General features: G+C 43.2%; 1 protein-coding gene across 3 annotated transcripts; it reads right to left on the bottom strand.

The window, feature by feature from the left end:
* Window positions 1–172: 172 nt before the first annotated feature.
* ISY1 (ISY1 splicing factor homolog) lies at window positions 173–25,364 on the bottom strand. Of its 3 annotated transcripts, none has more exons than XM_066617723.1 (11): window positions 24,918–25,364; window positions 23,074–23,096; window positions 22,533–22,584; window positions 19,007–19,072; window positions 11,564–11,606; window positions 9,679–9,791; window positions 9,139–9,256; window positions 7,852–7,974; window positions 4,405–4,517; window positions 2,612–2,698; window positions 173–850 (listed from the first exon to the last, which is right to left on the bottom strand). In XM_066617723.1, exons 1-11 carry the CDS (start codon window positions 24,918–24,920, stop codon window positions 743–745), a joined length of 849 nt encoding a protein of 282 aa, XP_066473820.1. In that variant the 5' UTR covers window positions 24,921–25,364; the 3' UTR covers window positions 173–742. The 3 variants fall into 3 exon arrangements, with proteins under 3 accessions (XP_066473820.1, XP_066473821.1, XP_066473822.1); XM_066617724.1 differs by lacking the exon at window positions 24,918–25,364 and adding an exon at window positions 24,637–24,656; XM_066617725.1 differs by lacking the exons at window positions 23,074–23,096; window positions 24,918–25,364 and having other exon boundaries at window positions 18,987–19,072.
* Between the last annotated feature and the right edge of the window lie 98 nt (window positions 25,365–25,462).

Here is a 25,462-nt window from a genome sequence, read left to right as displayed (position 1 = left end):
AAAGCATTAGCTGAAACTGAAGTCCTCAAATGTCAATTCCCATTTCTTTGGGACCAGCACACTCTCATGTGATAAAAATTAGATTGAAGCAGCCAAGGTGAAGCATGACTTCTTCATAAAGAAAAACAGATCTTTTCAATGCAGCAAGTAAGACAATGAACAAATCTGTCTGTATAAAAAGACTTTACTGAAAAAGTTTGAAAATAATTACAAAAAGACTGAAACAATATTTACAGAATTACTTGCTGAAATATTCAGCACCTGAGAAATCCAACCAAGTGAGAGCCATGCAAATGAAAAGCTTGGGTCTGTGCAGGTCATTTCAGTTCTGCAGTAAAATTGGAGCAAAGTATCCAGGAGCTTTAGAAACTGCTTTCCAATTCCAGTCCAAATTTACAGGCAATTGGCTGAGATTGAAATGGTATATCAGAATGCTACTTTCTAATTTAAAGCAGTGTTAACACAGTTAAAGTTACTCATAAAAAAGAAATTACACAAAGGGGCACAGTTGCTAAAAAAAAAGACAGCTTAATGGCAAGCTGTTTATCTGGAGCCTGAATGTGGAACTAATAAATAAAAGGACTGGAGTGAAATCAGCTCAGGAAAAAGATCACCTTTTGTTTAAGCATTTGCAAAGATATTACTTCTGCCAAACCAAAGAGCTTTACATAGCTGCTCCCAGCGTTTTATCTGTTGCCTTAGGATGGATTATTAAAACATAAAGGTCGTGTGAAATACAGTACTACAGTCCTAGAAGTCTTTTAGCTTCTTCACTTTGAGCCATAAGAGTTTCACTGGCATACTTCTGAAGAAGTTCCATCTTCTTCCTTCGGACAAGAGCTTCCTCGATCTGCAGATCAAGAACAGTCAGCATTTAAATAAAACAATGAAACCCTTAGGATAGCAAATGCAGAAATATGTTGACACTAAGAAGGAACTCTCCAATGAAAGCTTGAAAAAATGCCAACTGTGGCCAATCCTGGCTCAATGCCATATGCATTTGTAAGATACCTAGATCTGAAACAATGTAGTGAATAATTTTGCATAACTGTTGCATCTTCCCTACTATCTAAAGAAGGGGTTCCCAAACTCCTCCATAAATAGTGGTGGGGGCAGAGAGAGGGGATGACCCCGACAGCACCACAGCGATCACGGTACCACAGGGACCCAGCGACCTAACTGGTGGTTTGCTACCCATCCGTTTGGGAACTGCTGATCTGAAGGACATAAAATTCCAGCAAGACCACCCAATTGTTTAATTTCTTCTCTCAATATTCAATATGTTCAGACAAAAGACAGCAAATAATGAGCTATTTCTACTATTCTAATTTACAGGGTAAAAACAAAACATGCCTATTGAACCCCCTCCCTAAATATGCAGCTATGTTAAGAATACCAAAATACTTCCTTTTCCCTGCTTTAAGTTTGTCTAACACTTTGACAATGTTTCCTATACCTTGCCTGTCATGTCATGAATTGGGTGCTCCGGCATAAGGTTGTTTGGCTCCAATGTTTTTTTCTTCTCTGTCTAGCCTATGTCATAAATGAAAGCATGTGCACATGTATACACACCTCCACATCGGCTGAAAGTTCTACACTATGCCACAGTAAATCTGTTAGCCTTTAGGGTGACACAAGACTTCGCTGCTTTTACTGTAACAAAGAATCCAATTCTGAACATTGGGTTCAGGAGGTCTGGTCTAGAGAGTTGAGCGTCCATTTGCCTGAAGATAACATCTGAAGGTCGCCAGTTCGAGGCCACCAGCACCATTGCGACCTTGAAGCAGCTGACAAGCTGAGCCGAGCTATTCCATCTGCTCTGAGCGTGGGAGGATGGAGGCCAGAATGTGCGACCAGATCAAGAAAGAAACATCTGAATGTTGTGGTTTCTTGAAAGATAGAAACCTTCTTTCAAATTGTAAAAATCCCTACGAGGATTTAAAAATTGCCTGCCTATGTAAACCGTCTTGAATAAAGTCTAAGGAGAAATCTGAGGACCAAGAAAGGCAATATAGAAATACCTGTATTATTAGTATTATTAAACATGTTTGCGATGGTTAGAGCCAGCCAAGCACCAGAGTTGGCCCAGAATGAGCCCGCACTAGGCCAGCACCTGTTGGAGACTGGCAGTCCACTGTCCAGTGTTTGCCCAGACTGCTGGGCAGTCGCGAGGTGAGTGGGAGTACAGGGAAAGACAGGGAGGAGGTGTTTCAAGGTGGGGAAGGTGGGGGAAAGCAGGCAGGAGGAGTGGCAGGGGAAGGAGTGAGGCAAGAGGGAGCTTTACCGACAGCTCAGCTCCACCGAATCCTGAGCCCCTTCTCAGGCCTCATGGCCCGAAACGAAACTCCTTGATTCTGTGCCAGCTCAAGAGCTGTCACAGAATCAAGTAGCCCCACTGCAGGGCTACTTCCCTTACCCAGGGGAAAGGGACAAAAGTTCCCTTCTCCCAAGGAGCTGGTGGCAGCTGTCCAGGGCAAGCTGGATATTGTGGCAGCCATTTTTGGTGCCACGGCAGCCCACGTTCCCGGCAGCTCAAGATTGGACTGTAATACAGCTACTCCTCTGGAATTTGAAACCACCTGTACATCTTTCATTTTCTCTTTGTTCTTACCTCTTGTTGTGATGGCACTGGGACATGAGCAATAAACTTCTGTTGGCTATCCTCACCTTCCTTTTCCATTCCATCTTCTTCATCAGACTGAAACACATTAAAAATACACCAAGGCGGTTCAATTTTTGGCAAGCAGCAACATTTGGAGGAATTTACTTGGGAGTAAACCCCACTGAATTCCACAGTTTTCAAGAATATAGAAAGTTCCTGTGTTATGGATGTTCAAATTATAAACATCTGACTTATGAATGGGCTTGGTTGGGGCTTTGAAGGAGGAACAGCTGTGAAAACAAGGCAAAACAGACAAGCAGAGCAGCTCAATAATTCTGAAAATAGTGACTGCTTGCTGTGGCAACAGGGAAAAACACCTCAATAATACTGGATAATTCTGGGGATTCCTGGCAGCAGAAGGAAGGGAAAGAATGAAGGAAGCACTCAGTGTGCCCAAGGCTGATTTGGCACAGGGAGAGCAGAGATTTTGCAAGGTGCAGGGAAACACTAATGAGAAAAAATGGGCCCTGAACACAGGTAATTCCAACAACCGAAAAACAAAACACAGTCACGTTTTACCAGTAAGGAAAGGAAGGAGGGGAGGGTTAAAGCTAAGCTTCATTAAGGCCTCCCTACAGCTGCCATCTGCTCTCTTTAAAAAGCAAACCCAGAGAAAGTCTTACAGCCTGATACTTTATTATTAATGTGACTAAAAATTAAGCCCAAGGCATCATTCTTATGATGGCACCCTTCTGTGTTTTAATTATTTTGGCCCAGTGGCCAAAAGTAAAATCGTACTTTGCCCACAGGCAATTCTTTGGAATTACACTGGCTCCACAAGTTACAGACAACTGAGTTACAATTTGTGTTGGCAAGTGCCAACACAAATTGTAACTCAGTTGCACAGGTGCCGTACCGGTTTCTGCAGGTCGTTTCTGTTTCAGTTATTTGTGAATCAAAAAATATTCAGAAAAAATTCTGCATTTTACTGGTACAGCGTCTCTCTGGTACAGCGTCTCTCTCTATTTCCTGTCTGGAGTCTTTCTCCAGCACTCATTCCAGCACCTCCTGGCTTTCTCCCCATTGGCTGAAGATGGCTCTGCACTTGGTTCTGTGCTCCCTGGCATGTGGGAAGAAGTGGCCGGGGCTAGGCAAAGTGGCCAATGGGATGAGGGGAAGCAGAAACTGGAAAAGTTGCAGGGAAACCTAACTTGGTTTCACAACCAAAATGGACAAGGAAAAGTTGCCTAAATTATAGGTTGTGTGGGCTCCTGGGCAAAACTAAAAATGACTGTATATAGAGGGATTGCTATTGTCTGTAGTTTTGTGTATCCCATACATGAAAACACCAAAGTGCACACGACTATCTAAATTTCCTAATACTTCAGACACTTTGTATCTAACTATGAATGATTTTGCATTCATGATATATCTGTGTTTCTCAAAGTGTGCTCGTAAGAGCCCTGGGGCTCTATGAGACTCCTTCAGGGGCTCCACGAGCACACCACAAGTGGCAGCCATATGCCCCCTATTTGCATATCCATCCCTCTCAATAGCTTGTTTATGGCCCTCCTTCCTCCCCTACTCTGGCACTTTGCTGGTGTTTGGCATTGGGCTAGGTGCTGTGTTTCTCCATGCATGCACTGGGGCTCTGGGACTCCCCTAGACTCCATGCATGCACTGGAGGGGCTCCCTGAGAATTTATTTTAGGAGTGTAAAGCGCTCTGGAGACTGAAAAGTTTGAGAAGTGCTGTGCTATACTATTATTAGCAAAACTTAAAAACTTGAAACGTCAACAATACCTCATCATCATTTACTGCATAGATGTTTACTTCTTCCTCTTCCTCCTCCTTGTCACCTCTTGCAAGACGTGCTTCTTTCTCTGTTTTCCATTTTTCCACTGCTTCTGCAATAACTGGAAAAGCAAAAAGTTAGAGTAGTATATAAGAGAAATCAAGAACTCCCAAGACTAGATTTTAACACTCTCATGTATAAGTTGATACTTTTATAACAGTTTGAGAAGCTGGGTTATGCAACGTATCTGATTCTAAATTTTTTAGTTGAGCAAATGAAAGGCAAAAAAGACTAGATTTTTTGTTACAGATGTCAAAATCTGGTGAATGCACTACTGAATGAATCAAGTTCTTTGCACAACTAATTGTCCTTCCCTGAAAAAAACACAGTATCAGTCCAAAGAATTTTATTTGTATTCCACTCTCTCTCTCTCTCTCTTAAAAAAGGTTTGTGTGTGTGTGTGTGTGGGGGGGGGGTTATCCCATTTTATCCTTACAACAATCCTGAAGTAGGTTGGGCAAGAAATAGTGTTCATTATTATTATTATTATTATTATTATAACAGTATTTATATACCGCTTTTCAACTAAAAGTTCACAAAGCGGTTTACAGAGAAAAATCAAATAACTAAATGGCTCCCTGTCCCATCCCTGTGCCTGTGTTCATGGCAGCTGAATGGATGTTTCAACCTATCTCCCTAATCCAAATCCATTATATTCAAAACCAAATAATGTGATGCAAAGTGTGCATTTATCATAGCATACACCCAGGTTTTATTTGATAATCAGGTCTTCTTTACTAGTTTATAACCAAGCTTTCAGTGATGAAGGTCTGCATCTCTATAATTTAGATTTTGCTGCTGATAAAAAGAAATAAAATAATTACATGTGACAAATGTCAGCCTCCTTTTCAGCTTATTTAGAAATGCATTAGTTAATATACATCTGCAGAATACTATACTGCTTACCTTTTTCTAGCCCAACATTGCCCATTTTCCCCCTCCAATGTTTTATCCAATTCAGCTCCACCATAAGAACTTAAGTTCTAAAGTATTAACAATGGATCATCAACTGTTGCAATTTCCAAAGATGAATAAGATACATAAGTCAGGGACCATACCAGGTGGTGGCAGCTGCAGCTCCACTTCTGGAAACAGGTCTGTCAGGGAATGTTTGTTCAAGATGGGGGATACTGTACTTTGCAGCAAGAGGAGTCAAGCTCCCACCTCCGCATTCATGAAACGAGCTAGGAGAGACATCTCCAGGCAACTTATGGCCAAATAGGCAGAGCTTAGAGTGATTATGCAAGACATTTATCCAAAGAGAGAAGCTTGTGTCTGAATGTACAGAAGGTTGAGAAGTGCATGTCTATGAACACTACTGGACCAGGATCCATATTTTCATTTTTCTATCTCACAAACACAGAACAAAAACAAGTGCTGTAGAACAGAGGTCTCCAAACTCCAGCCCAGGGGCCAGATGTGGCCCGCAGCGAGTCTCTATCCGGCCTGCGGCCAGCCTCTTGACCCCTGAAAGCTTCTAGCCCACTTGACTGAACATGACCAGAGCTGTGCTCCGATTGCATCTGGAGGGTGTTCTGAGGGCCGGAGAGGCTGAGTGAATGAGCCCACTCATTCATTCATCTAAGTTCCATCTCTTATTTATTTATTTAAATTTTATATTTAAATTTTTTTCCGGCCCTCAGCACTGTGCCAGATATTCCATGCGGCCCTCTGGCCAAAAAGTTTGGAGACCCCTGCTGTAGAAGAAAGCCACCAGGCAGCAACACAAAGTGCTTCCCTCAGCTTGCAGGCTTCACTATTGCTACATTACTGGAGGTGGACAGTGCCAGGACTTGCTACTGAACTGAGGTTGTGTGTACCGCCTAATGGGAGAGGCTGCTCAAACTTGTCACAATTCACTGTTCTCTTCTTTAGCTGCTGCAAAATATATCCAGAGAGGCTAGCCAAAGATGCTTTAAAATCGAAGCCCCATAGTTAGAAAGGGGAAAATATTAAGTCACCAAGGGAACAATGTACATACTTCAAAAATAAAAGCAAACACCATCATCATATATCTATCCTTGTATCACCACTTGTTGTTCTGCATCTCTCCTATACCCAAGATAATACTGCAGACAATTCAAGCAGGAAGCAAGACCCACTGGGATTTATTTTCAAATATATATGAATAAATTTGGTGTATACCACCTTTGATACTGTTAACAGGCTAAACAAGACAAATGCTGCCAACAGAACACATCTTGATGTCTGCAAGGCCTTCTGACCTAGCTCCACATAGGATCTACGTAACAGCATGAGAAATGTGATTGAAACTTAGCTGAGTAGCGATATTTACAGCCCAATCCTAACTTGTGCTTGAACAGACAGGTCACAGTGGTCTGTGCTGTATCCAGTGCAGGTTAAGTCCAGACTGAAGGTCTCTTTGGGGTAGGGGAATATTTTTCCCCTTACCCCATGTTGAGCCCTAGCCACCCCTATGGGATTTCTCGGATCTGCATCTGATAAATAGCAGGGGGAAATCCAAGCAGTCCATGTCAGACTTCAAGCCCCATGAATGGTGGTTAGGATCTGGTGCACGCTGCCACCACAGAACCCACCCCTCCTCTTGGTCCCGATCCTCCTCCCATTCCACCTTCCTATCCAAAAATGCCCCCTTGCCACCCCCAAAACGCCTTCCTGCCACCCTCTGCACTGGCTGGTGCAAACTTAACCCACTGGGTTGGTGCAGGGGCTGGATCTGGCTCTTCAGGGCTGGCCCAGGCCTCCGCACCAGCTGACTCCCAAATGGCACAAATGTACCTTACAGCACATTTGCAACATTTGGGAGTCAGAAGAATGCTGGCTCAATTGCATCTCTGGATTGTGTCCTTACTCTCAAGACACAAAGGAAGGAGTGTTAACACTCACGGTACAGGAACAAAGCACATTTGAGAAATGGATGCTGTAGGCTATGAGGAAGAGAGGTTGATTTATGTAGGCCATTTTGGATGCGACTTTCAAAATCATGTCCTGCTACTTCCCAAAGTGTAAGGAGAGGGATGACCAGGAGGGCCCATGAAGTGGGTATCATGAGTACAACAAGGGAGGAATTCCCCCTACAACCTGGGACAAGGGCTGGGAAGCCCCACAACCAGCTTTTGTCTTGTATACCTGGGTGGTATGGATATAAGCTTATCTAAAGCACACAAGGGCTTTTTTTAATAAAATAGAATTTTAATTTATGAGAAAATGTTTTAGCCAGAACATGCAGGAGCTTGAATAGAGCAAGTAGCACTATTGTAGTATCAGGCACTATAAGTCAAAACACAATATGTGCAAGTGTTAAATCCTGAAGAAGCAGAAACATCAGTTTTAAAAGGGTCAACCCATACTTTGTACAGGTAACTAGATGTGAAGCTCTTATTCAAGGGCTCTATAAGCTATAATAGCGTTACCTTTCCTTTCATGTTCCTGCTCCAGTGGCTCCAGGACACCATCATCCTCATCTCTGTAGCCATAGTATTCTGCATCAATAGCCTTCATGAGTTCAGCTCGTGTCTTCCTTGGAGGAGGAAGAGCTAAAGGAATAAGTGAATAGTAACTCTCAATTACCAAGAGAGGATTAATCTGGAACTCACAGGTTATCCTTCTAGCACCAGCTTGTCAAGAAAATTCAGTCAATTGGACCCGTGGCACCTGTACTCAAACCACTGAGTAAGATTATCCATTGACAGTGTGCAAACAATGAGTCACCATTTTTTTTCAACCTTTTCTTCCAAAGACAAAACCAATTTCTCCTCTTCTTTGAACTACCTATACTGCCTACCACAGATGTGCTAAACATTTTACAATCTGTTATTGCAATAAAGAAAAATCTGTGTGATTTGCAGAACTAGTGTTGCTTTACAGTAGGCTACATTTAGATTTTAAAACGAACATTCAGTGAAGGTAATGTTCCCTTTGATGTGATTGGAATACTGGTGGAGGTGTTTGAAAACAGTGTTATTTATTTTACTCAGAAAGAAGCCCATTGTGTTCATTAAGACTTGGGCTGTTATTCTATCTTACTCATTGGAAACAACCACCTCTAGTTATTGGTCAGTTTGAACTGGTCCAAAGTTGAGAGCCAGGGTTTGCCAGGATCAGTAGATGTTGAATATGACTGCTTATCCATTTGGTGCACACAGAATCATTCACAGGATACACAGTCCCTAAAAAAATTCAACAAAGGTCAATAATGACACTTTACTAATTGCTGTATGTTGTAGCATACAATCCTTAAACTTATTTTCATATTAGTGGATGCATGCATGCCTTTCATGAATTTTTCTTTGTAAGACAGAAGTTGGGGCCTTGATGATTCTCAATATCAAAGTCATTTGGTTTTTTCCCCACTGCAGGGATAATTCCAAATAGGAGAGAGATTATAACCATAAGTACTTAAATAAATGGGCTTCTATTTGATCAACAAGTGTTTAAATTACAGGTTGTATCTGAAAGCTTCCTTCCTCTGAAGAAGCTTCTTCCAAAGAAGGGAAATGGCTCACAACTTAGGTTGTAGACATTAGTAAATATACTGCAAAAAACAGCCACCATTTGCTATATATAGTATGTTCAATATTTTACATTCACAGAAAACAAGGCACAGAAAATAACTCCCATCACACACTTTATCAGAAAATGTCAGCATTTTTGCTGAGTCAAACTTCGTATTGCTAGTGTTTATCTATTAAAATACATACGTTCTTTTTCAAAAAGCTCTCTAACCCCAGGTAAGTCTTTAGCAGCTCCAAAGTATTTATAACCCCTGTTTCCTGGAACTTCTTTTCCTTCGTGATCAAGCATTTTGGGGCCAATTCTCTTAAAAGAAACAAGACAAAATGTGGTTGTTAACATTCAAGATATGGGCATCTTGTTTAGAGTGCTTCCAAAGGTATCTGGTGGGTTACTGTAAGATATAGGAAGCTGGACTAGATGGCTCTTGGCTTGGTCCAGAAGGGCTCCTATGGTTCTATGTTCTTTTTTCTTTCCTCTCTGACTTGCTACACATTGCAAAGCAGAGAAAGCATCACACCGTTTGGATAGATCTACCCAACAGTATAGTTAAAATCTGCCCAAATCACATGATGAACGGTTCAGACAAACCGCTTGCGCCCTGGTGCTCCACTGCATGGATGCCCAATTTTGCATTCACCTGGTCTCACCTTGCTAGCAATCTGACTGACAAATGTGTGTTATGTGCTCTTTTCTCCAAATAAATCCAGTTATTGCAATATACTTACTGCATAATCAGGTCCTCCTAGCTCCTTTATCCGAACTTCCCAGTGTCCTTTTTCTCTTAGGAGTTTGTTAATTTCATCATTCAAGTCACGAATTCTGAATTCACCTAAACCAGCTATTTAAGGAGAAAACATTTACAGTCATGCATATGGCACTCTGCAATACACTGGAAAGCACGCACTGTAGTTTCTACATTTATAACTATTTTATTTTATTTAGGGAGCTGGGCTTAGAAGTGGGGGGGATGTTAATGTCCTGCCCTTCTGGCACAAATGTCTAATTCACCTGTTTGCCTCAATCTTTCGTCACCGAGATGTTTCTGTTCTTGGGGGGTTCCTTTGTGCTCACAGAGCTAGCTCCTTTGTAAGCTATTTCCAAATTTATACCCCAGACAAGTTCCATTAAATTCTCCCTCCTGGCTAATTAGAAGGGACTTGCTTAAAGAAAGGGAATGCAACAGCTTCTGGGTTGCACCAGACCATGTTATATGCTAATTTATTGGAGATAAGCGACTGCTTCTTTTTATGAATAGCTAACTGGTTACAGAACAGGAAGCTGAAAGTAGAAACCAATCAACAATTTTCACAGCAGAAGGAATAAGAAGTGGGTCTCTGAAGGATCTGTACTGAGATCCATGCTTTTTAACTTGCTTATAAATGTACTAGAGTTAGGAGTGGACAATAAGGCTGCTACATTTGCAGATGACATCAAACTATTCAGGGTAGTAAAAACCAAAGCAGATTGTGAGGTGCTCCAAAAAGGACTTCTCCAAACTGAGTTACAGGGCAACAAAATGGCAAATACAGTTCAATGTTGATCAGTATAAAGTGATGTCCATTGAGGCCAAAAAATCCTAACCATATACACTGTGAAGTCTGAGCTACTGATGACAAATCAGGAAAGAGATCTTGAGATTGTGGCAGATAGTTCAATGAAGATGTTGACTTGGCACGTGACCATGGTGAAGAAAGCAAATTGCATGCTAGGGGTCATTAGGAGATTGAGAATAGGACTGCTAATTAAAATGGCCCTGTACAAATCTGTACAAAGCACCTTTCTTACAAGAAAAGGTTACAATATTTCAGGCTTCTTAGCTTGAAAAAGGGGTGACTGAAGAGGAGGGGCAAGACTGAAACTTCCAAAACTACATATGGTGTGGAGAAAGTGAATAAAGAAGTTTTTCTCCCTGCCTCACACAACACTAGAACCAGGGGTCATCCAGTGAAACTGCTTGGCAGGACAATTAGGATAGATCAAAGGGACATATGACTTCACACAGTGCATCATAAGACTGCGGAATTCCCTGTCACAAATGTGATGATGGCCACTAGCTTGGACAACCTTAAAGGGAGAGTACTAGTCATGACGGTTATGCACTATATTTCTGGGTTCAGCTGCATCATGACACTATGCCAACTGCAGGGAAGGAATGATGGGAGAGAATGCCTTTCTCTCCTGCTTGTGAGCTTCCCAGATCCTGAGCTAGATGAACCTTTGGCCTGATCCAACAAGTTTTTCCTTATGTTACCAAGATAATGAATGCAAAGTGATCTGCACACTCAGAAAATGCTCAAAAAGAAGTTATAGGTACCTGATCCAATTATGATTTCAACAATTCAAAATTTAACAGAATAATTGAAAAGATACCCAATCCAAGACAAGCTTTAGAAGACTTGCCAGATACAAGATTGACACTGGTTAAGATAACCTATTCCAACAAAAGCAAGCTTTAGATGTTTAGAAGGACAGAATCTTAATCAACTTATCAGGAAACTAGACCTCTGCTTCAAGGTCAGAAACCAAAATAAGCTGAAAATGTAAACTGTAAATTAAGAACAGCTTAGGTATATACAGGAGAATAATATAGTTCCTTCATGAAGAACTTACCATTTTGAATTTGTGCCACCTTCTTGGAAACCTCACCAATAATCTTTAAAAAAAATTGCAGCAATTATTTTCTCTGAGCAACATCAGCAACAATTGTTTATTTTTAAATTGTACCTTGCAATACTTCTACACTTTGTCAGTTCAGTTTTATTACGGTCACCGACCAGCATAAAAACAACAATGCATTCATAGTATACAACTGAACATCCTAATGTGGTATTTTCAAGTGCTTAAGCAGAAGCACACAGAAAGCCTTGGTACGATGGCAATTGCGGGCAAACCCCCCTTGTTATTGGCAAACCGACAAGGAATGCTAGTTCCCAGGCTGAAGTGTGACAATAGCTGATACAGCACTCTGTGAAGAAGCACCCATTGTTCTCACCCCTGTACGAGATTCTAATGTGGCTTTATCTGAGAACTGAATGTAGCTGTCAATGTTGCAAGTACAATAAAAACGCAGGAGGCGGCTAGTAGAATCAGCTTTTCTCTCTCTCTGCTTTGAATCTAAAAGTCTGTCTCTCGTCTCTTCCTTGGCTCCTTGATTCTTTCCTGCACTTATTCAGCAACCTAGCCTGGGGGCTTGGTTGCTCCCCCAAGGGTCACTGCAACATCTGGCGCCCGAGCAGGGACATCTAATCCTAGAACAGGGACTTCTAGTCTCAGAACAGGAACCTCTAATCCTAGAACAGGGACCCTCTGCAACAATCAGGTACAGTAGACAGGCTGCTTGTCCTCTGGCTACCTCCCATTCATTGCTTTGACTTTCTGTTGCTCCAGTTTTCAAACCCTCAGAGTGCTTCTGCTTTAGCACTCTCCCTCAGGCAACAAGATACAGTCTTGTGTGTCTCCCAGGCAGCCTTGCGTTGCTACATTCGGGTTTATTCTGCCTCTCTGACTTTTCACTGCATCTGTTCTTATAAGCATCCTGTCTCTGAAGTCAAGTTGCTTCTCAACGCTATTGTAGCTATACCAGGAGCCCAGACGTGGGGCCAGCTAAGTATAGGAAACAAGCTTCTTTGCTCTTTTCTATATCAAGTAGCCTGTTTCGGGTTGCTTCCCAGTCATTGCTTCATCTGACCCTGAAACAGGGGCCACGCAGACTACAGCCCGCTCACCTCGCCTTGCACAGGTTACAGACGCGTCAATCATCCTTCGGGATCCCATGTGAGTATGGGTTCCAGCCTTTCGGCTGAGCAAGAGCATCATCGCAATGACTTACGGTTCCTCCTCCGAAAAGCACAGCATTCTGTTTCCTCGCAGGAGGTCACAGACTTAGTGCGCATAATTGGAGAACAATGCCCATGGTATCCGGAGGCAGGCACTTTTAGGGTACACGATTGGGAACGTATAGGAGAAACTTTACATAAAGAACCCCGGGCTTCTATTCAAGTTCTTCATTTATGGCATCTTTGTTTAAATGCTGTCAAAAGCTACACTCCAAAGCCAGAGCCACCAGGGCAGGAGAGTAACAATGCTCCTTCTAAAAGCCCTTGTATTTTTCCTCCTCCCCCTTCTGCACCAGCTCTGTTAGAGCAAAAAGAACCACCAAACATTAGACAACCCTCCTTCATGGAAGCCATGGCTCGCCAGGCCATGAAGTCAGAGAATTTAACAGCAGAAGAATCCCTCGAGCTATCCTTGCTCTGTCCTGTGGTGCAGGGTCACGATGCACAAGGACAGGTTACTAGAGTGTGGCAAACTCTTCCTTATTCAGCACTGAAAGAGGTAAGGGTTGCACTCAAGGATTTTGGCATCACAAGCACCTATTCCAGAGGGTTGCTAGAAGGAATTGCCAATGCATACCGTCTAGTTCCTTATGATTGGAAATCTCTCATGCGCATGGTTTTAACTCCTGCACAAAATGCAGTGTGGCTTAATGAGTTTCGCCAAACTTGTGAAATCCACGCTGCACGCCTGCGCGCACAAAATCCAAAAAACAACGTAATTTGGGAACAGCTAGCAGGAGAAGGCCAATTCAGCACTACAGACATGCAGGTACAACTAGGGGACCAGTATTTAAGTGAAACAGCCAATTGTGCACTACGGGCTTTACATAAAGTCCCTGTAACAGGGCTGCCTGGAAAGTCTTTTGCAACAATTAGGCAGGGGGCGGCAGAATCCTACGTGGATTTTGTGAACTGCCTCCAGGAAGCCATTGGCAAGCAAGTGGACAATAATGAAGCAGCAGAAGAGCTGTTAATGAAACTTGCTATAGACAATGCCAATGAGGACTGCAGAAAGGCACTTCAACCCTTATCAGCAGTCTGGAACTTAACTCTGGCAGACATGATTAGAACTTGCCAGAATATAGGCACCCACAGTCACAAAGCTAGTCTCCTTGCAGCAGCCTTACAGCAGTCAGACACCCAACTCCCATCCCTAAAGCAGTCACAGTGTTCACTGATGGGTTTCCAACCAGGGGGGTAGTTACATACCAAAGGGAAGGTCAGAAAAAAAAAACCACACTTTATAACAAGAGCAAATTGTACAAGAGAGCTTTAAACACCTTGGCTCCAGTTCTGATCCTCAAACTGCTACTAACAAGCTAAACTCACCCCTCCCTTTCAGTTTAGTTTGTAGTAGTTCCCTAACTTTTCAGTGTCTCTCATTCCACACACCTTTCAGAACGGCAACCATCAGCCATTTTGTCCACCAGCAGCAGTTATTACAGCTTTAAAGTCAAACTAAACCTTATTCTGTCATTAGTCAGAGCTACACCTCTTTTTATTAAGATGTTTATGTAAAGGTAATAACAAAGCTATTCAGGCTTTTAAAAAGTCTCCCTGTTCCCATAGCTTTGACTGATTCTATCCTGTTCCATCAGAATCCTATAGTTTTAATCAAGCCCTTAAGGCCTTTTTGTTTTCATATATAAGTGACTAGCAGATAGTAATATTTTAAATTAGTTGTAGTGGTTTAATTATATCAGAAAGGTTTACACAAGGTTATTTCCAGTTCAAAGTTCAGATTCTCACAGAGAGTGCAAAAGATAGCAGTTTAGCAACAGTTATGTTGCATTTCAAAGACCAGAGTAAGTCATACAATGGTTATGAAAAATGAAGTCATTGTGATTAAAAGTGCAATGCCATTTGCTGACTGCAGAGAGTATGTGAATTATATGTGTAAGATGAAACAGAATTGTTTCCAGTAAAAAATGTATGTGTTTCAAAGAGAGAACCCCACATTGTAATAACACACATACAAGCTTTTCTCTTCTTCTCACTTCTGAATCTCACACACATACTCAATGCTTAGACATAAATCCCTTAAGATGTTGATGTAACTTCACTCACTCTCACTTCTAACTCTAACACTCTCTCAATGCTTAAATATAATGTGCTTTTACCCCCATGTGCTTTTACAGATAATTGCCGGACCCAGAGTAAAAGGGCAAGCTTCATTAATAACTTAGCAGCAAGATTCTGCTATTCTGTTTATTTTCACAGAAATGTTTTAAGTGTCAGCACAGTGCGTGAAGATGCGTGGCACTAAAGTTTCCTGAAGACATCCAGTGAACCAAGAACCCCTAATAAAAAGTTCAATGTTGTTGTTCTTATGTTTGTTTTTGCTTTTTATAATTGTGTTAAAAGATAGTCATTTAGCACCCCCCTTAAGGGAGTGCATAGTATGTAACCAAGTTTTTAAATTTTCCCAATGTTTGCATAGCTCATGATCTTATAATGTAAATGTAATTCATGGTGAAATCCCAATGTCCATTTTGCATGGTGTCAAATGACCCCACAATGCCAAATGCTATCTCAAAATTTAAATAAATAAAAAGGGGGACAATGTGGTATTTTCAAGTGCTTAAGCAGAAGCACACAGAAAGCCTTGGTACGATGGCAATTGCGGGCAAACCCCCCTTGTTATTGGCAAACCGACAAGGAATGCTAGTTCCCAGGCTGAAGTGTGACAATAGCTGATACAGCACTCTGTGAAGAAGCACCCATTGTTCTCACCCCTGTACGAGATTCTAATGTGGCTTTATCTGAGAACTGAATGTAGCTGTCAATGTTGCAAGTACAATAAAAACGCAGGAGGCGGCTAGTAGAATCAGCTTTTCTCTCTCTCTGCTTTGAATCTAAAAGTCTGTCTCTCGTCTCTTCCTTGGCTCCTTGATTCTTTCCTGCACTTATTCAGCAACCTAGCCTGGGGGCTTGGTTGCTCCCCCAAGGGTCACTGCAACATCTGGCGCCCGAGCAGGGACATCTAATCCTAGAACAGGGACTTCTAGTCTCAGAACAGGAACCTCTAATCCTAGAACAGGGACCCTCTGCAACAATCAGGTACAGTAGACAGGCTGCTTGTCCTCTGGCTACCTCCCATTCATTGCTTTGACTTTCTGTTGCTCCAGTTTTCAAACCCTCAGAGTGCTTCTGCTTTAGCACACAGTGACTCCAAAAATTGGACCTTCTGAAAGCGTTCTTCCACTACAGCTGAGGGCAAACTATATCTGAGCTCCTTCTTGACACAAAACTTTCTGACATGATTAAGGTCTTCCTGGCGCTCTATGTCAAAAATCCGCTGCTTAATCCTAACTCCCGCCTGAGCCAGTCCCATGTCAAACAAAAATGGCATGGAAAATTCCAGAGCGGACAGTTTTCATTCCAGCCCTTTAATCCACCTAGATTTATACTCATCTTGGAGGATTAGAGGAGCAATCCCTAATGGGTATAGGTGCAGTCTTAACCAGTAAGAGCAAATGGCTAACCAGACATAGGCCTCTATCCTACACTTTGTCGAACAGGTGGACAAATCTTTATCCACAGACTTGGAACTTGCAGATTTGTCCCACCACAGGTTCTGAACCCACAGCTAGAAGACCCACTGAGGACCTCCTGAACCTCAGTGAGAACCACAACCAGATCCTGTTCTGGTTGTGTCCAGGATGCTTTTTGAGTCCGTAGAAGAAAGATTGTGTGGCCCGTATGGCCCCCGGAAGCATCAGAAGGGCATTTTATTTAATTATCCATGGGTTTAGGTATCCATTGGGGGGGGGGGGTTCAGGAATGAATCCCCAGCAGCTAACGAGGTCCAGCCTGTACTCTTAAAGCGTAAAGGACATTGAGCCCATAACAGTTTATGCTGTGAAAAGCAGGTTAGACTTTAATAATACAGGTATTTTTTTTAATAATACTTCGGAGTACTATTGGACTTATTTTTTCAACAACGGATTACTACAGAACTCCCTTTGTAATTTTTTCAAATCAAAAGTCTCAAACTGTCTCTCTCACAGCAAGCCTAATTTGCAAGCTGAAATACTCAGCATCTCTCAGGATATAAAATAAGTTTCCTGGCATATTTTGCCATGCATGAAATATTGACTCTTCCAAGTCTGGCATGAACAGAAGATGAGAGTCACGGTAAATATAGCACATCTTAAAAATCAGGAACGGCATGACCACTGCTCTTGAGACTGGTATTCATGCCAGCAGTGCTCCCCTCCCATTTGACTGCACATCAGCATATCTGAGGTGAAATGATGGGTTTTTGACACTGCAGATACTTATGCCTTTATGCTCTGCTAGGGAACAAGCAGCTCGAAATAGGAGACACAGAAAATCAGTTAGAAGTGTCCACATTCTCTAGGAGAGGCTTGCCACACATTTTGAGAGCTTGGGTCTGAACAGCAGCAAAAAAACATTCTAGTTCAGGGGTGCTCAATAGGTAGATCGCGAGGCAAAATGAGTAGATCGCGGAGCCCTGTCTCTCCAAACTGTTAATATGTCAGTTTCATCTAGTGACTATTTAGCTGACACTAAACCTGACACTTTAGCTGCTCTTCAGTGGCGGGAGTTCGAGATGGAGTCGCTCTGATGGCGGTAGCCGCAAGAGGCCCCAAGTGACCCTCCCCTTCCCTTCCAGTCCCTCGGTCGGGGCTGACAGGTGAGACAACCCCCCTGCCGCCTGCACACGCAGCCCCTCTCCATGGAAACGGGGAAGCCCCCCACCCCTTCCGGGGAGGACCTGCAATGCCTCCCTCTCCCTGCTGGTCTCGGGGCGCAGCCACAAAGAGTTTGGGGGGGGCGGGGAGTGGGGAGCTCCTCCCCCCTGTAGTGCAGCAAGGCTGGGCATGTGCCTCTTGGGGGGACCTGTGGCTGCCCCCAGTATGTGGGGTGGGGAGAGAGGAGAGGCCTCCCATGTGCTTCCTGAAGCATCTGGTGGGCCACTGTGGGGCACAGGAAGCTGGACTTGGTGGGCCTCCTCTGACCTGGTCCAGCAGGGGCTCCATACATCAAAGGGGGTGTCTGTCAGATGCTTCCTTCCCCCCTGGTAGATCTCCGGGCCTTGCTGGGTTTCAAAGTAGCTCTCGAGCCAAAAAAGTGCAGGCACCCCTGTTCTAGTTCCTTTCTAGAAGAAACTTTAAACCTAACTCATTCTTCTACATTTACATCTCAGTGCTGCACTGTAATGTAGTTTCTGCAGCTTTACAATTAAGATGCATCTTTTGAAGCAAATCCTTTCACAATGTTTTTCTCCCTTTTGGATTTGGAAGATATTGGTCTCCTACCAATAGGAGATCACAGGATATCCTACCAATCACAGGCAGTCAAATCCTGTATCACTTTTCAAAGTAGTGCTCCTCTGATATTTCAGCAGATGTTATTAGCTGGTGTTTCTTTTGAACCTTTTTAGATTGTGAGCCCTTTTGAGACAAGGAACAATTGTATTGATTTGCTATGTGAACCTGTGTAAGAACCTGTTTGCTGAAAAGCTGTACAGGCACAAGCCACTTAAGGACAGGGTTACCTTCTCCAATTCCCATTGTTATGCAATTAGGTTGTTAAGCTAACATCCCATCCAATCAAGTGCCTTAGATGTGTAAACAATCACTCCCTGCCAGACACTTGCTGGCTGCACAGGCTACTGGATATAGACTGCCTCTTCTTTGCATTAAGAGCCTCTCTGTTGTGGTAAACAGACACTCTGCTGCAGGCTATGGGAGACCTGATTGCCTCATTAAGACCTCTTTGCTGTGCACTTTGACCATCCTTATGCAGTTCGTTGTTAAGTGGCACACACCTGTATATAAATATTTTAAATATTTGGAAGCGATGTAGTGTTCTCCCATCCCATCACAACACAGAAATGGCTGTGACTTTGTTATTGAATTACTTATCTTTCCAAGGCTATAAAATAAAAACACTATGGAATGCTAGTGATCAGAGGAAGAAAAATAGCATCTTTATCTGAAAAGTATCCCAATAGTACGAGCTTTGAAGTAGCAAGCCAAAAGAACCTTCCCATATTTCCCAAAATGCTAAGAGGGAACACCAGCAGCTATCAGTCTTTACCTTCCTTGTGTATGAAATGTGGTTAAGAGACAAAAGTACTCCAAAAAATCTCTAGGATCAGATGCTACAACGACAACATCAAGCATTATTTTGTGTAGCTATGATTATAGCTCAGAACCTCATCATACCATCTCAACAAAGTGAATACCTGTCGCCTCCATTTCTCAGCTTTAGGCAGCTCATTACATTCCGATGCTAGAAATGGCCTCCGTTCCTGTTTGAAAAGAATACATAAATATCTTATCACACTCTTACAAATTTTTATTTGTAGTTCCAAAAATCCGTAATTGTGCAGTATAAATACAGAACCAAAGCAGTCAATATGTCATTCTCACCTAATCTGCGTAATACCAGTTGAGGCACTACTACAGAAATGGCACAGTTCCACACTGTGTGGTATTCTCAGTAGCCACCCTGAAATTATCAAATTATCAAATTCCCTTTCCTAATACTGAGTGGCAAATCACGACTGCCAAGGGTTGAATCTCATCTACCATGAACTCACTAGATGGCCTCAGCTCCCAAACTCCTATATGGGGATAACAGCATTTATCACACAGGATTGATGTAAGGATTACATAAAGATAATACACATTTAGTGCTTTGCTCACACTGAAAGCACCATACAAATGATAAGTTTAATGCTAAATGTCTAAACACATAGACGAACAGGCCTTGCTGAGGGAGAATCAGCACGGCTTCTGTAAGGGTAAGTCTTGCCTCACAAACCTTTTAGAATTCTTTGAAAAGTTCAAAAGGCATGTTGATGCGGGAGAACCCGTGGATATTATATATCTGGACTTTCAGAAGGCATTTGATACGGTCCCTCACCAAAGGCTACTGAAAAAACTCCAGATGTTTCAGACCTCATTGATAAATTAAATGCCCTGATGGCATCCACCCAAGAGTTATTAAGGAATTGAAGAATGAAGTTGCTGATCTCTTGACTAAGATATGCAATTTGTCCCTCAAAACGGCCACGGTGCCAGAAGATTGGAGGATAGCAAATGTCACACCGATCTTTAAAAAGGGAAAGAGGGGGGACCCGGGAAACTATAGGCCGGTCAGCCTAACATCTATACCGGGTAAGATGGTGGAATGCCTCATAAAAGATAGGATCTCAAAACACACAGACGAACAGGCATTGCTGAGGGAGAATCAGCATGGCTTCTGTAAGGGTAAGTCTTGCCTCACGAACCTTATAGAATTCTTTGAAAAGGTCAACAGGCATGTGGATGCGGGAGAACCTGAGGACATTATATATCTGGACTTTCAGAAGGCGTGCGACATGGTCCCTCACCAAAGGCTACTGAAAAAACTCCACAGTCATGGAATTAGAGGACAGGTCCTCTCATGGACTGAGAACTGGTTGAAGACTAGGAAACAGAGAGTGGGTGTCAATGGGAAATTTTCACAATGGAGAGAGGTGAAAAGTGGTGTGCCCCAAGGATCTGTCCTGGGACCGGTGCTTTTCAACCTCTTCATAAATGACCTGGAGACAGGGGTGAGCAGTGAGGTGGCTAAGTTTGCAGATGACACCAAACTTTTCCAAGTGGTGAAGAGGAGAAGTGATTGTGAGGAGCTCCAGAAGGATCTCTCCAGACTGGCACAATGGGCAGCAAAATGGCAGATGCGCTTCAATGTCAGTAAGTGTAAAGTCATGCACACTGGGGCAAAAAATCAAAACTTCACATATAGGCTGATAGGTTCTGAGCTGTCTGTGACTGATCAGGAGAGAGATCTTGGGGTGGTGGTGGACAGATCGATGAAAGTGTCGACTCAATGTGCGGCGGCAGTAAAAAAGGCCAATTCTATGTTTGGGATCATTAGAAAAGGTATTGAGAACAAAACAGCTAATATTATAATGTCGTTGTACAAATCGATAGTAAGGCCACAGCTGGAGTATTGTGTCCAGTTCTGGTCGCCACATCTCAAAAAGGACCTAGTGGAAATGGAAAAGGTGCAAAAGAGAGTGACTAAGATGATTACTGGGCTGGGGCACCTTCCTTATGAGGAAAGGCTACGGCGTTTGGGCCTCTTCTAGAAAAGAGATGCCTGAGGGGGGACATGATTGAGACATACAAAATTATGCACAGGAAGGATAAAGTGGATACAGAGATGCTCTTTACACTCTCACATAACACCAGAACCAGGGGGTATCCACTAAAATTGAGTGTTGGGAGAGTTAGGGCAGACAAAAGAAAATATTTCTTTACTCAGCATGTGGTCGGACTGTGGAACTCCTTGCCGAAGGATATGGTGACGGCATCTGGCCTGGATGCATTTAAAAGGGGATTGGACAAGTTTCTGGAGGAAAAATCCATTACAGGTTACAAGCCATGATGTGTATGTGCAACCTCCTGATTTTAGAAATGGGTTATGTCAGAATGCCAATGCAAGGGAGGGCACCAGGATGCAGGTCTCTTGTTATCTGGTGTGCTCCCTGGGGCATTTGGTGGGCCACTGTGAGATACAGGAAACTAGATGGGCCTATGGCCTGATCCAGCGGGGCCGTTCTCATGTAAGTTATCTTTCACAATACCAGCCTTTGGGAGCACTTGGCAGTTGCATGAATATTGAGGAACAGGATGAAGATTTAATAAATATAGCAAATAAAGATAGGGAGAGGAACCCCTATTTTTAGATCTAGTCTGAAAACAGGGCTAGGAAAGATGAGAAAGAATGACTTATGGGGAGAATGGCAACTGGGGAATTTCTTAGGAATTTTGCTGTAGGGTTAAATTCCTATTTTCCTGTCTTTCCAGAGTTTCCCCTTTCTTCACATCCTCAAGTTGTGAACCAAGAGGAAAGGCTCTGTTACTGTTCACATTAACTTTATGCTTTTTCCTTCTCTAATTTATGAATGCACCAATATACATACAAACTTACAATAGCTATAATATTGAAATAAATTACAGAACAGTTATCTGTAATGAAGCATCACATGGCTGGCCAGGGCTACAGCATGGTATCATGTGCAATGCTCAAGCTATTAATTGTTCTGAGCAAAAAAAATTCAATAGTTGATTCTTTAGTAAGACTAATGTTAAGGAGGTGAAACTCATGAGGATTGCTCCTAGTTTTCCTTGAATAACCATGGGAGCAAACAAGGAGCATATGATCCCAATGAGTGTAAAAAGGCATCAGTCCAATGCTTAAATGCAAAGGCATTGGTCTATCATTGAAACACATGACTTTTGCCTTCTAAAGCAAGGGATATGCTCTGCTTCGATTCTAAATCAGTAGAAGCTGTTCTTTCTAATGCCCAAACAGTATGCAGGAATCAAACAGGTCAACATCTGAGCAAATGAATTCTAAAGGTATTTCTAGAAACATCTTATCTATGTTGTTTGCATAAACACCAGCCCATCAGTATACTGTATTTGTGATTGGCAAGTGGTTTGTATTGTTCATTTACAAGACTATTTCAACTCAAGATCCTTCTCCATCTGACTGCTACCCTACTTAGCATGAGAGAATGCACACTACTTAGTATAAGAGAATGTATACTGTGCAACCTCCTGGATAAAAATATATATTTTAACACTTGGTTGGGGCCTGCGCATTGCAACAGGTGAGGCAATGAACACTTCAGCTAGTACGTGTAATAGGTATTTGTAATGTGTCATTCCAATTCCAAGGAGTGCATTTAAATATAGAGTTTTCCAGCTCACCTTAACTTTCCCCTCTTCTAACTGAGCCTGGCGAAATCTTGCCAAAGCAGTCCTAAAAGGTAGGAGAAGGTTTAGTTCAACATCTATCAGTCTCTGCCGCAATCAGTTTTTCCAAAGTACTCAGAGGAATCAAATCTCAGTTAAAAAGTGTTATAATGTGTACACACTGAACAAATCAGTTTCATTATCAATAGAAATTCTGCAACCAATATAAGTAAAACTGTTAACAAATAAACAATGATAACACATGTTCAGATTGCACACTGGAAGTGACAAATAACTCTTGTGAGAAACAGAAGAGCAGATCAAATTCACGCATTTCAGGTATGAGTAGCTTGCGTGTCATTCTGTGAAATTCCTTGGACAAGATGTGGGCAATCAGCACAAGTAAACACCACTAAGGTGAAAATGCTAAAAACTGTAGACGTGCAACAGAAGAGTTGCTGACAAAGAATTCCTGTGGGCTGATCAAAGCCAACAAGTAGCTCATCTGCATTTTCTTGTCTCCCTGAAATACTATCAAGATACAGACCATACTTACATTGCCTTTTCTGCATTTCGAGCCTAAAGAGAGGGATGGAGAGAGAGAGAATTTTTTTAATCGTTAGAAATAAAATGCAATCTAGATAGTATTATACACTGATAACTCTTGAAATCTTGCAAATCAACATGGAATAGGGTCAAATTTTCCATTTCGTGCAATATTATGGGCTGTGTATATATGGGCAAGAACCATTAAACTAACACTAAATGGAAGTTATAAAAGCGCTGAAGCTTCAAGAGAAAGTAGGAAGGTTAGATTTTATAGTGAAGCAGCATCTAGGCAACATCACCCCAAACACTCCATTTTATTGCAAGCAGTGATCTCTGCAATTCCTTTCAGTTTCTGCAAAACAACTTTTGTAAGCAACCAGGTCCTGGATGCTCTCAAAGTCTTAAGAGGACACATGACCAACTGTTTTGAAAAACATGTAGAAGCATACAAATCACCAGAAAGGAAGTTAGGTCAACATGGCCCAGATCACACTCCTGGATGTGTAAATTCTTGAGCAGTATGTTCAACAATGAAGAACAACCACAGTACATACAGGTGAGCGGTGCCTTCTTTCACAGTCCTGACAACTTCACTCACATCCTTGTCATTTCTATACAAGTACGGATCTCCTCTATCTTTTAGTAGTTTTCCTCAAGCTTTCCAAGCCAGTCTAGTTAAACACCCACCAACTGTTATCACCCATTCCCTCTTGGAGAAGAACAAACAGCTGGCTCTGAAGGCAGCCAGTGATTTGGTACCCCTATTGGGAGACCCCCATGAACCTGCCCACATGCTGAAAAGCCCTTTTCCCGATATCTACAAAGGTGGTCACAGAACCGGCCCTTTCAGATGTGAAGGATGTGAATGCCCCCCAGGGAGATTCAACTCGCAGCTGTCATTAAGGCTTAACATTTCCCATGCCTTTTCACTAAGGGCTGTAAAATGGCTGAGTTTAAGGGCCCAACCCTAGCCAGCTTTCCAGCACTGATGCATTCGTGCCAAGGGGCCATGCGCTGCATCCTTGGGGGGGGGCAGTCACGGAGGTCTCCTCCAGGTAAGGAACATTTGTTCCCTTTCTTGGGGCTGCACCAACACTGGAAAATTGGACAGGGCTGGGCTCTAACATACCATCTGCCGCAGTAGTTTGTGCTTCATGACACATGCCCCTTGTATTTATATATATGTGAGTGTGCGTGCTTGTAGACGTATATGTATATATATATGCGTGTGGATATATATGTATGTATATATATATGCAACTATGTGTGTGTGTATATATGTGTGCGTATATATATACACACACACACAGGTACATATACATGTATATACATGTGTGTGTATGTACTTTATATATATATATATATACACACACACACACGTGTGTGTGTGTGTGCACGCGCGCGCATGCCTGATGCTGAATTTGTTGAGTTTCTGCCTCAGAAGAAGAGTTCAATTTCTGGAACATGGGTGTGTGTATGTATGTGTGTATACACACCCATATACATATATATGTACATACACGTGTGTACACACACACACACACACTCTTACCTACCAATAAATACCTACCTACGAACACACACAACACATGCACGCGCGCGCGCACGGGGCACCTGCAGAGGAGGGAGGGGCCGCTCTTGCTGGGCCACCGGCAAGTGCCACGCCTGAGGGGGCCTCCCTGAGCTCCCGCCCCAAGCTCAGCCCTGGCAGGCGGAGCATCCACACCGCGCCCACCCGCGCCGGTAGCCCTGGTCAAAGGAAGGTAGGCGGCAGCCAAGCGTGGGCGGCCCCGGAGACGGCTTAGCCGAGGCACAGGAAGGAGGGGGCTGGCGCGGGCCGGGCGCTCTCACCATGGCGGTAGCCTCCGCGCAGCTCCGCGACTAGGAACAACACCAAGCGGCGCTCAAGCGACTCCTTCCACCCGGACGGCGCACCGGAAGAGAACAGTTCGGGATGGCAGGCGACTCTATCGTCTCCCGTAGAGACTTCCGGTTTCCGGCTGCAGTGCCGTGTACGGATCGCGAGGGGGTCCAAACAGGCGCGTCGAAGCGCCTGTTACAGATACAAACGAGTGGAACCGCGGGATAAACACGGGCCTTCAAAGTCCTCCTTGAACGGCGCTGACTCATCAGCAGAGCCAATCAAACTTCAGCACCGGACGACGGGGAGACACGCCTCAAGGAGACTGAGGCCAACGGTCTGCAAGGCAGGGAGACGGAGCCTCCCTACCGCGGGCGTTCGAGAAGCAGCACCTGTGAGTGCTGGAGCGCCGCTTCTTGGAGTAGTACGGCAGGGGCACTTGCTCCCACGGAACCGGAAGCGTGCACAGAACCGGAAGTGGAGGCTGCGTGGCCGCTTTCTGGCTGTGCCTCTGGTACACCTGGAGGCGGAAGTT

This window comes from Tiliqua scincoides, chromosome 2, assembly GCF_035046505.1.
Source record: "Tiliqua scincoides isolate rTilSci1 chromosome 2, rTilSci1.hap2, whole genome shotgun sequence".
NCBI classification, from domain to species: Eukaryota; Metazoa; Chordata; class Lepidosauria; order Squamata; family Scincidae; genus Tiliqua; species Tiliqua scincoides.
The sequence above is the reverse complement of the archived record's forward strand: the minus strand, read 5'-3'. Positions and strand labels throughout refer to the sequence as shown.

Bases quoted from the DNA above. Each gene is read 5' to 3' on its own strand.
- ISY1 (XM_066617723.1), bottom strand. The intron at 19,073-22,532 runs GTGAGCTGGAAA...CTTTTCAAACAG, and splicing joins TAGAAGAGGGGAAAGTTAAG to GAACGGAGGCCATTTCTAGC. The intron at 4,518-7,851 runs GTAACGCTATTA...TTGCTTTTCCAG, and splicing joins GCAGGAACATGAAAGGAAAG to TTATTGCAGAAGCAGTGGAA.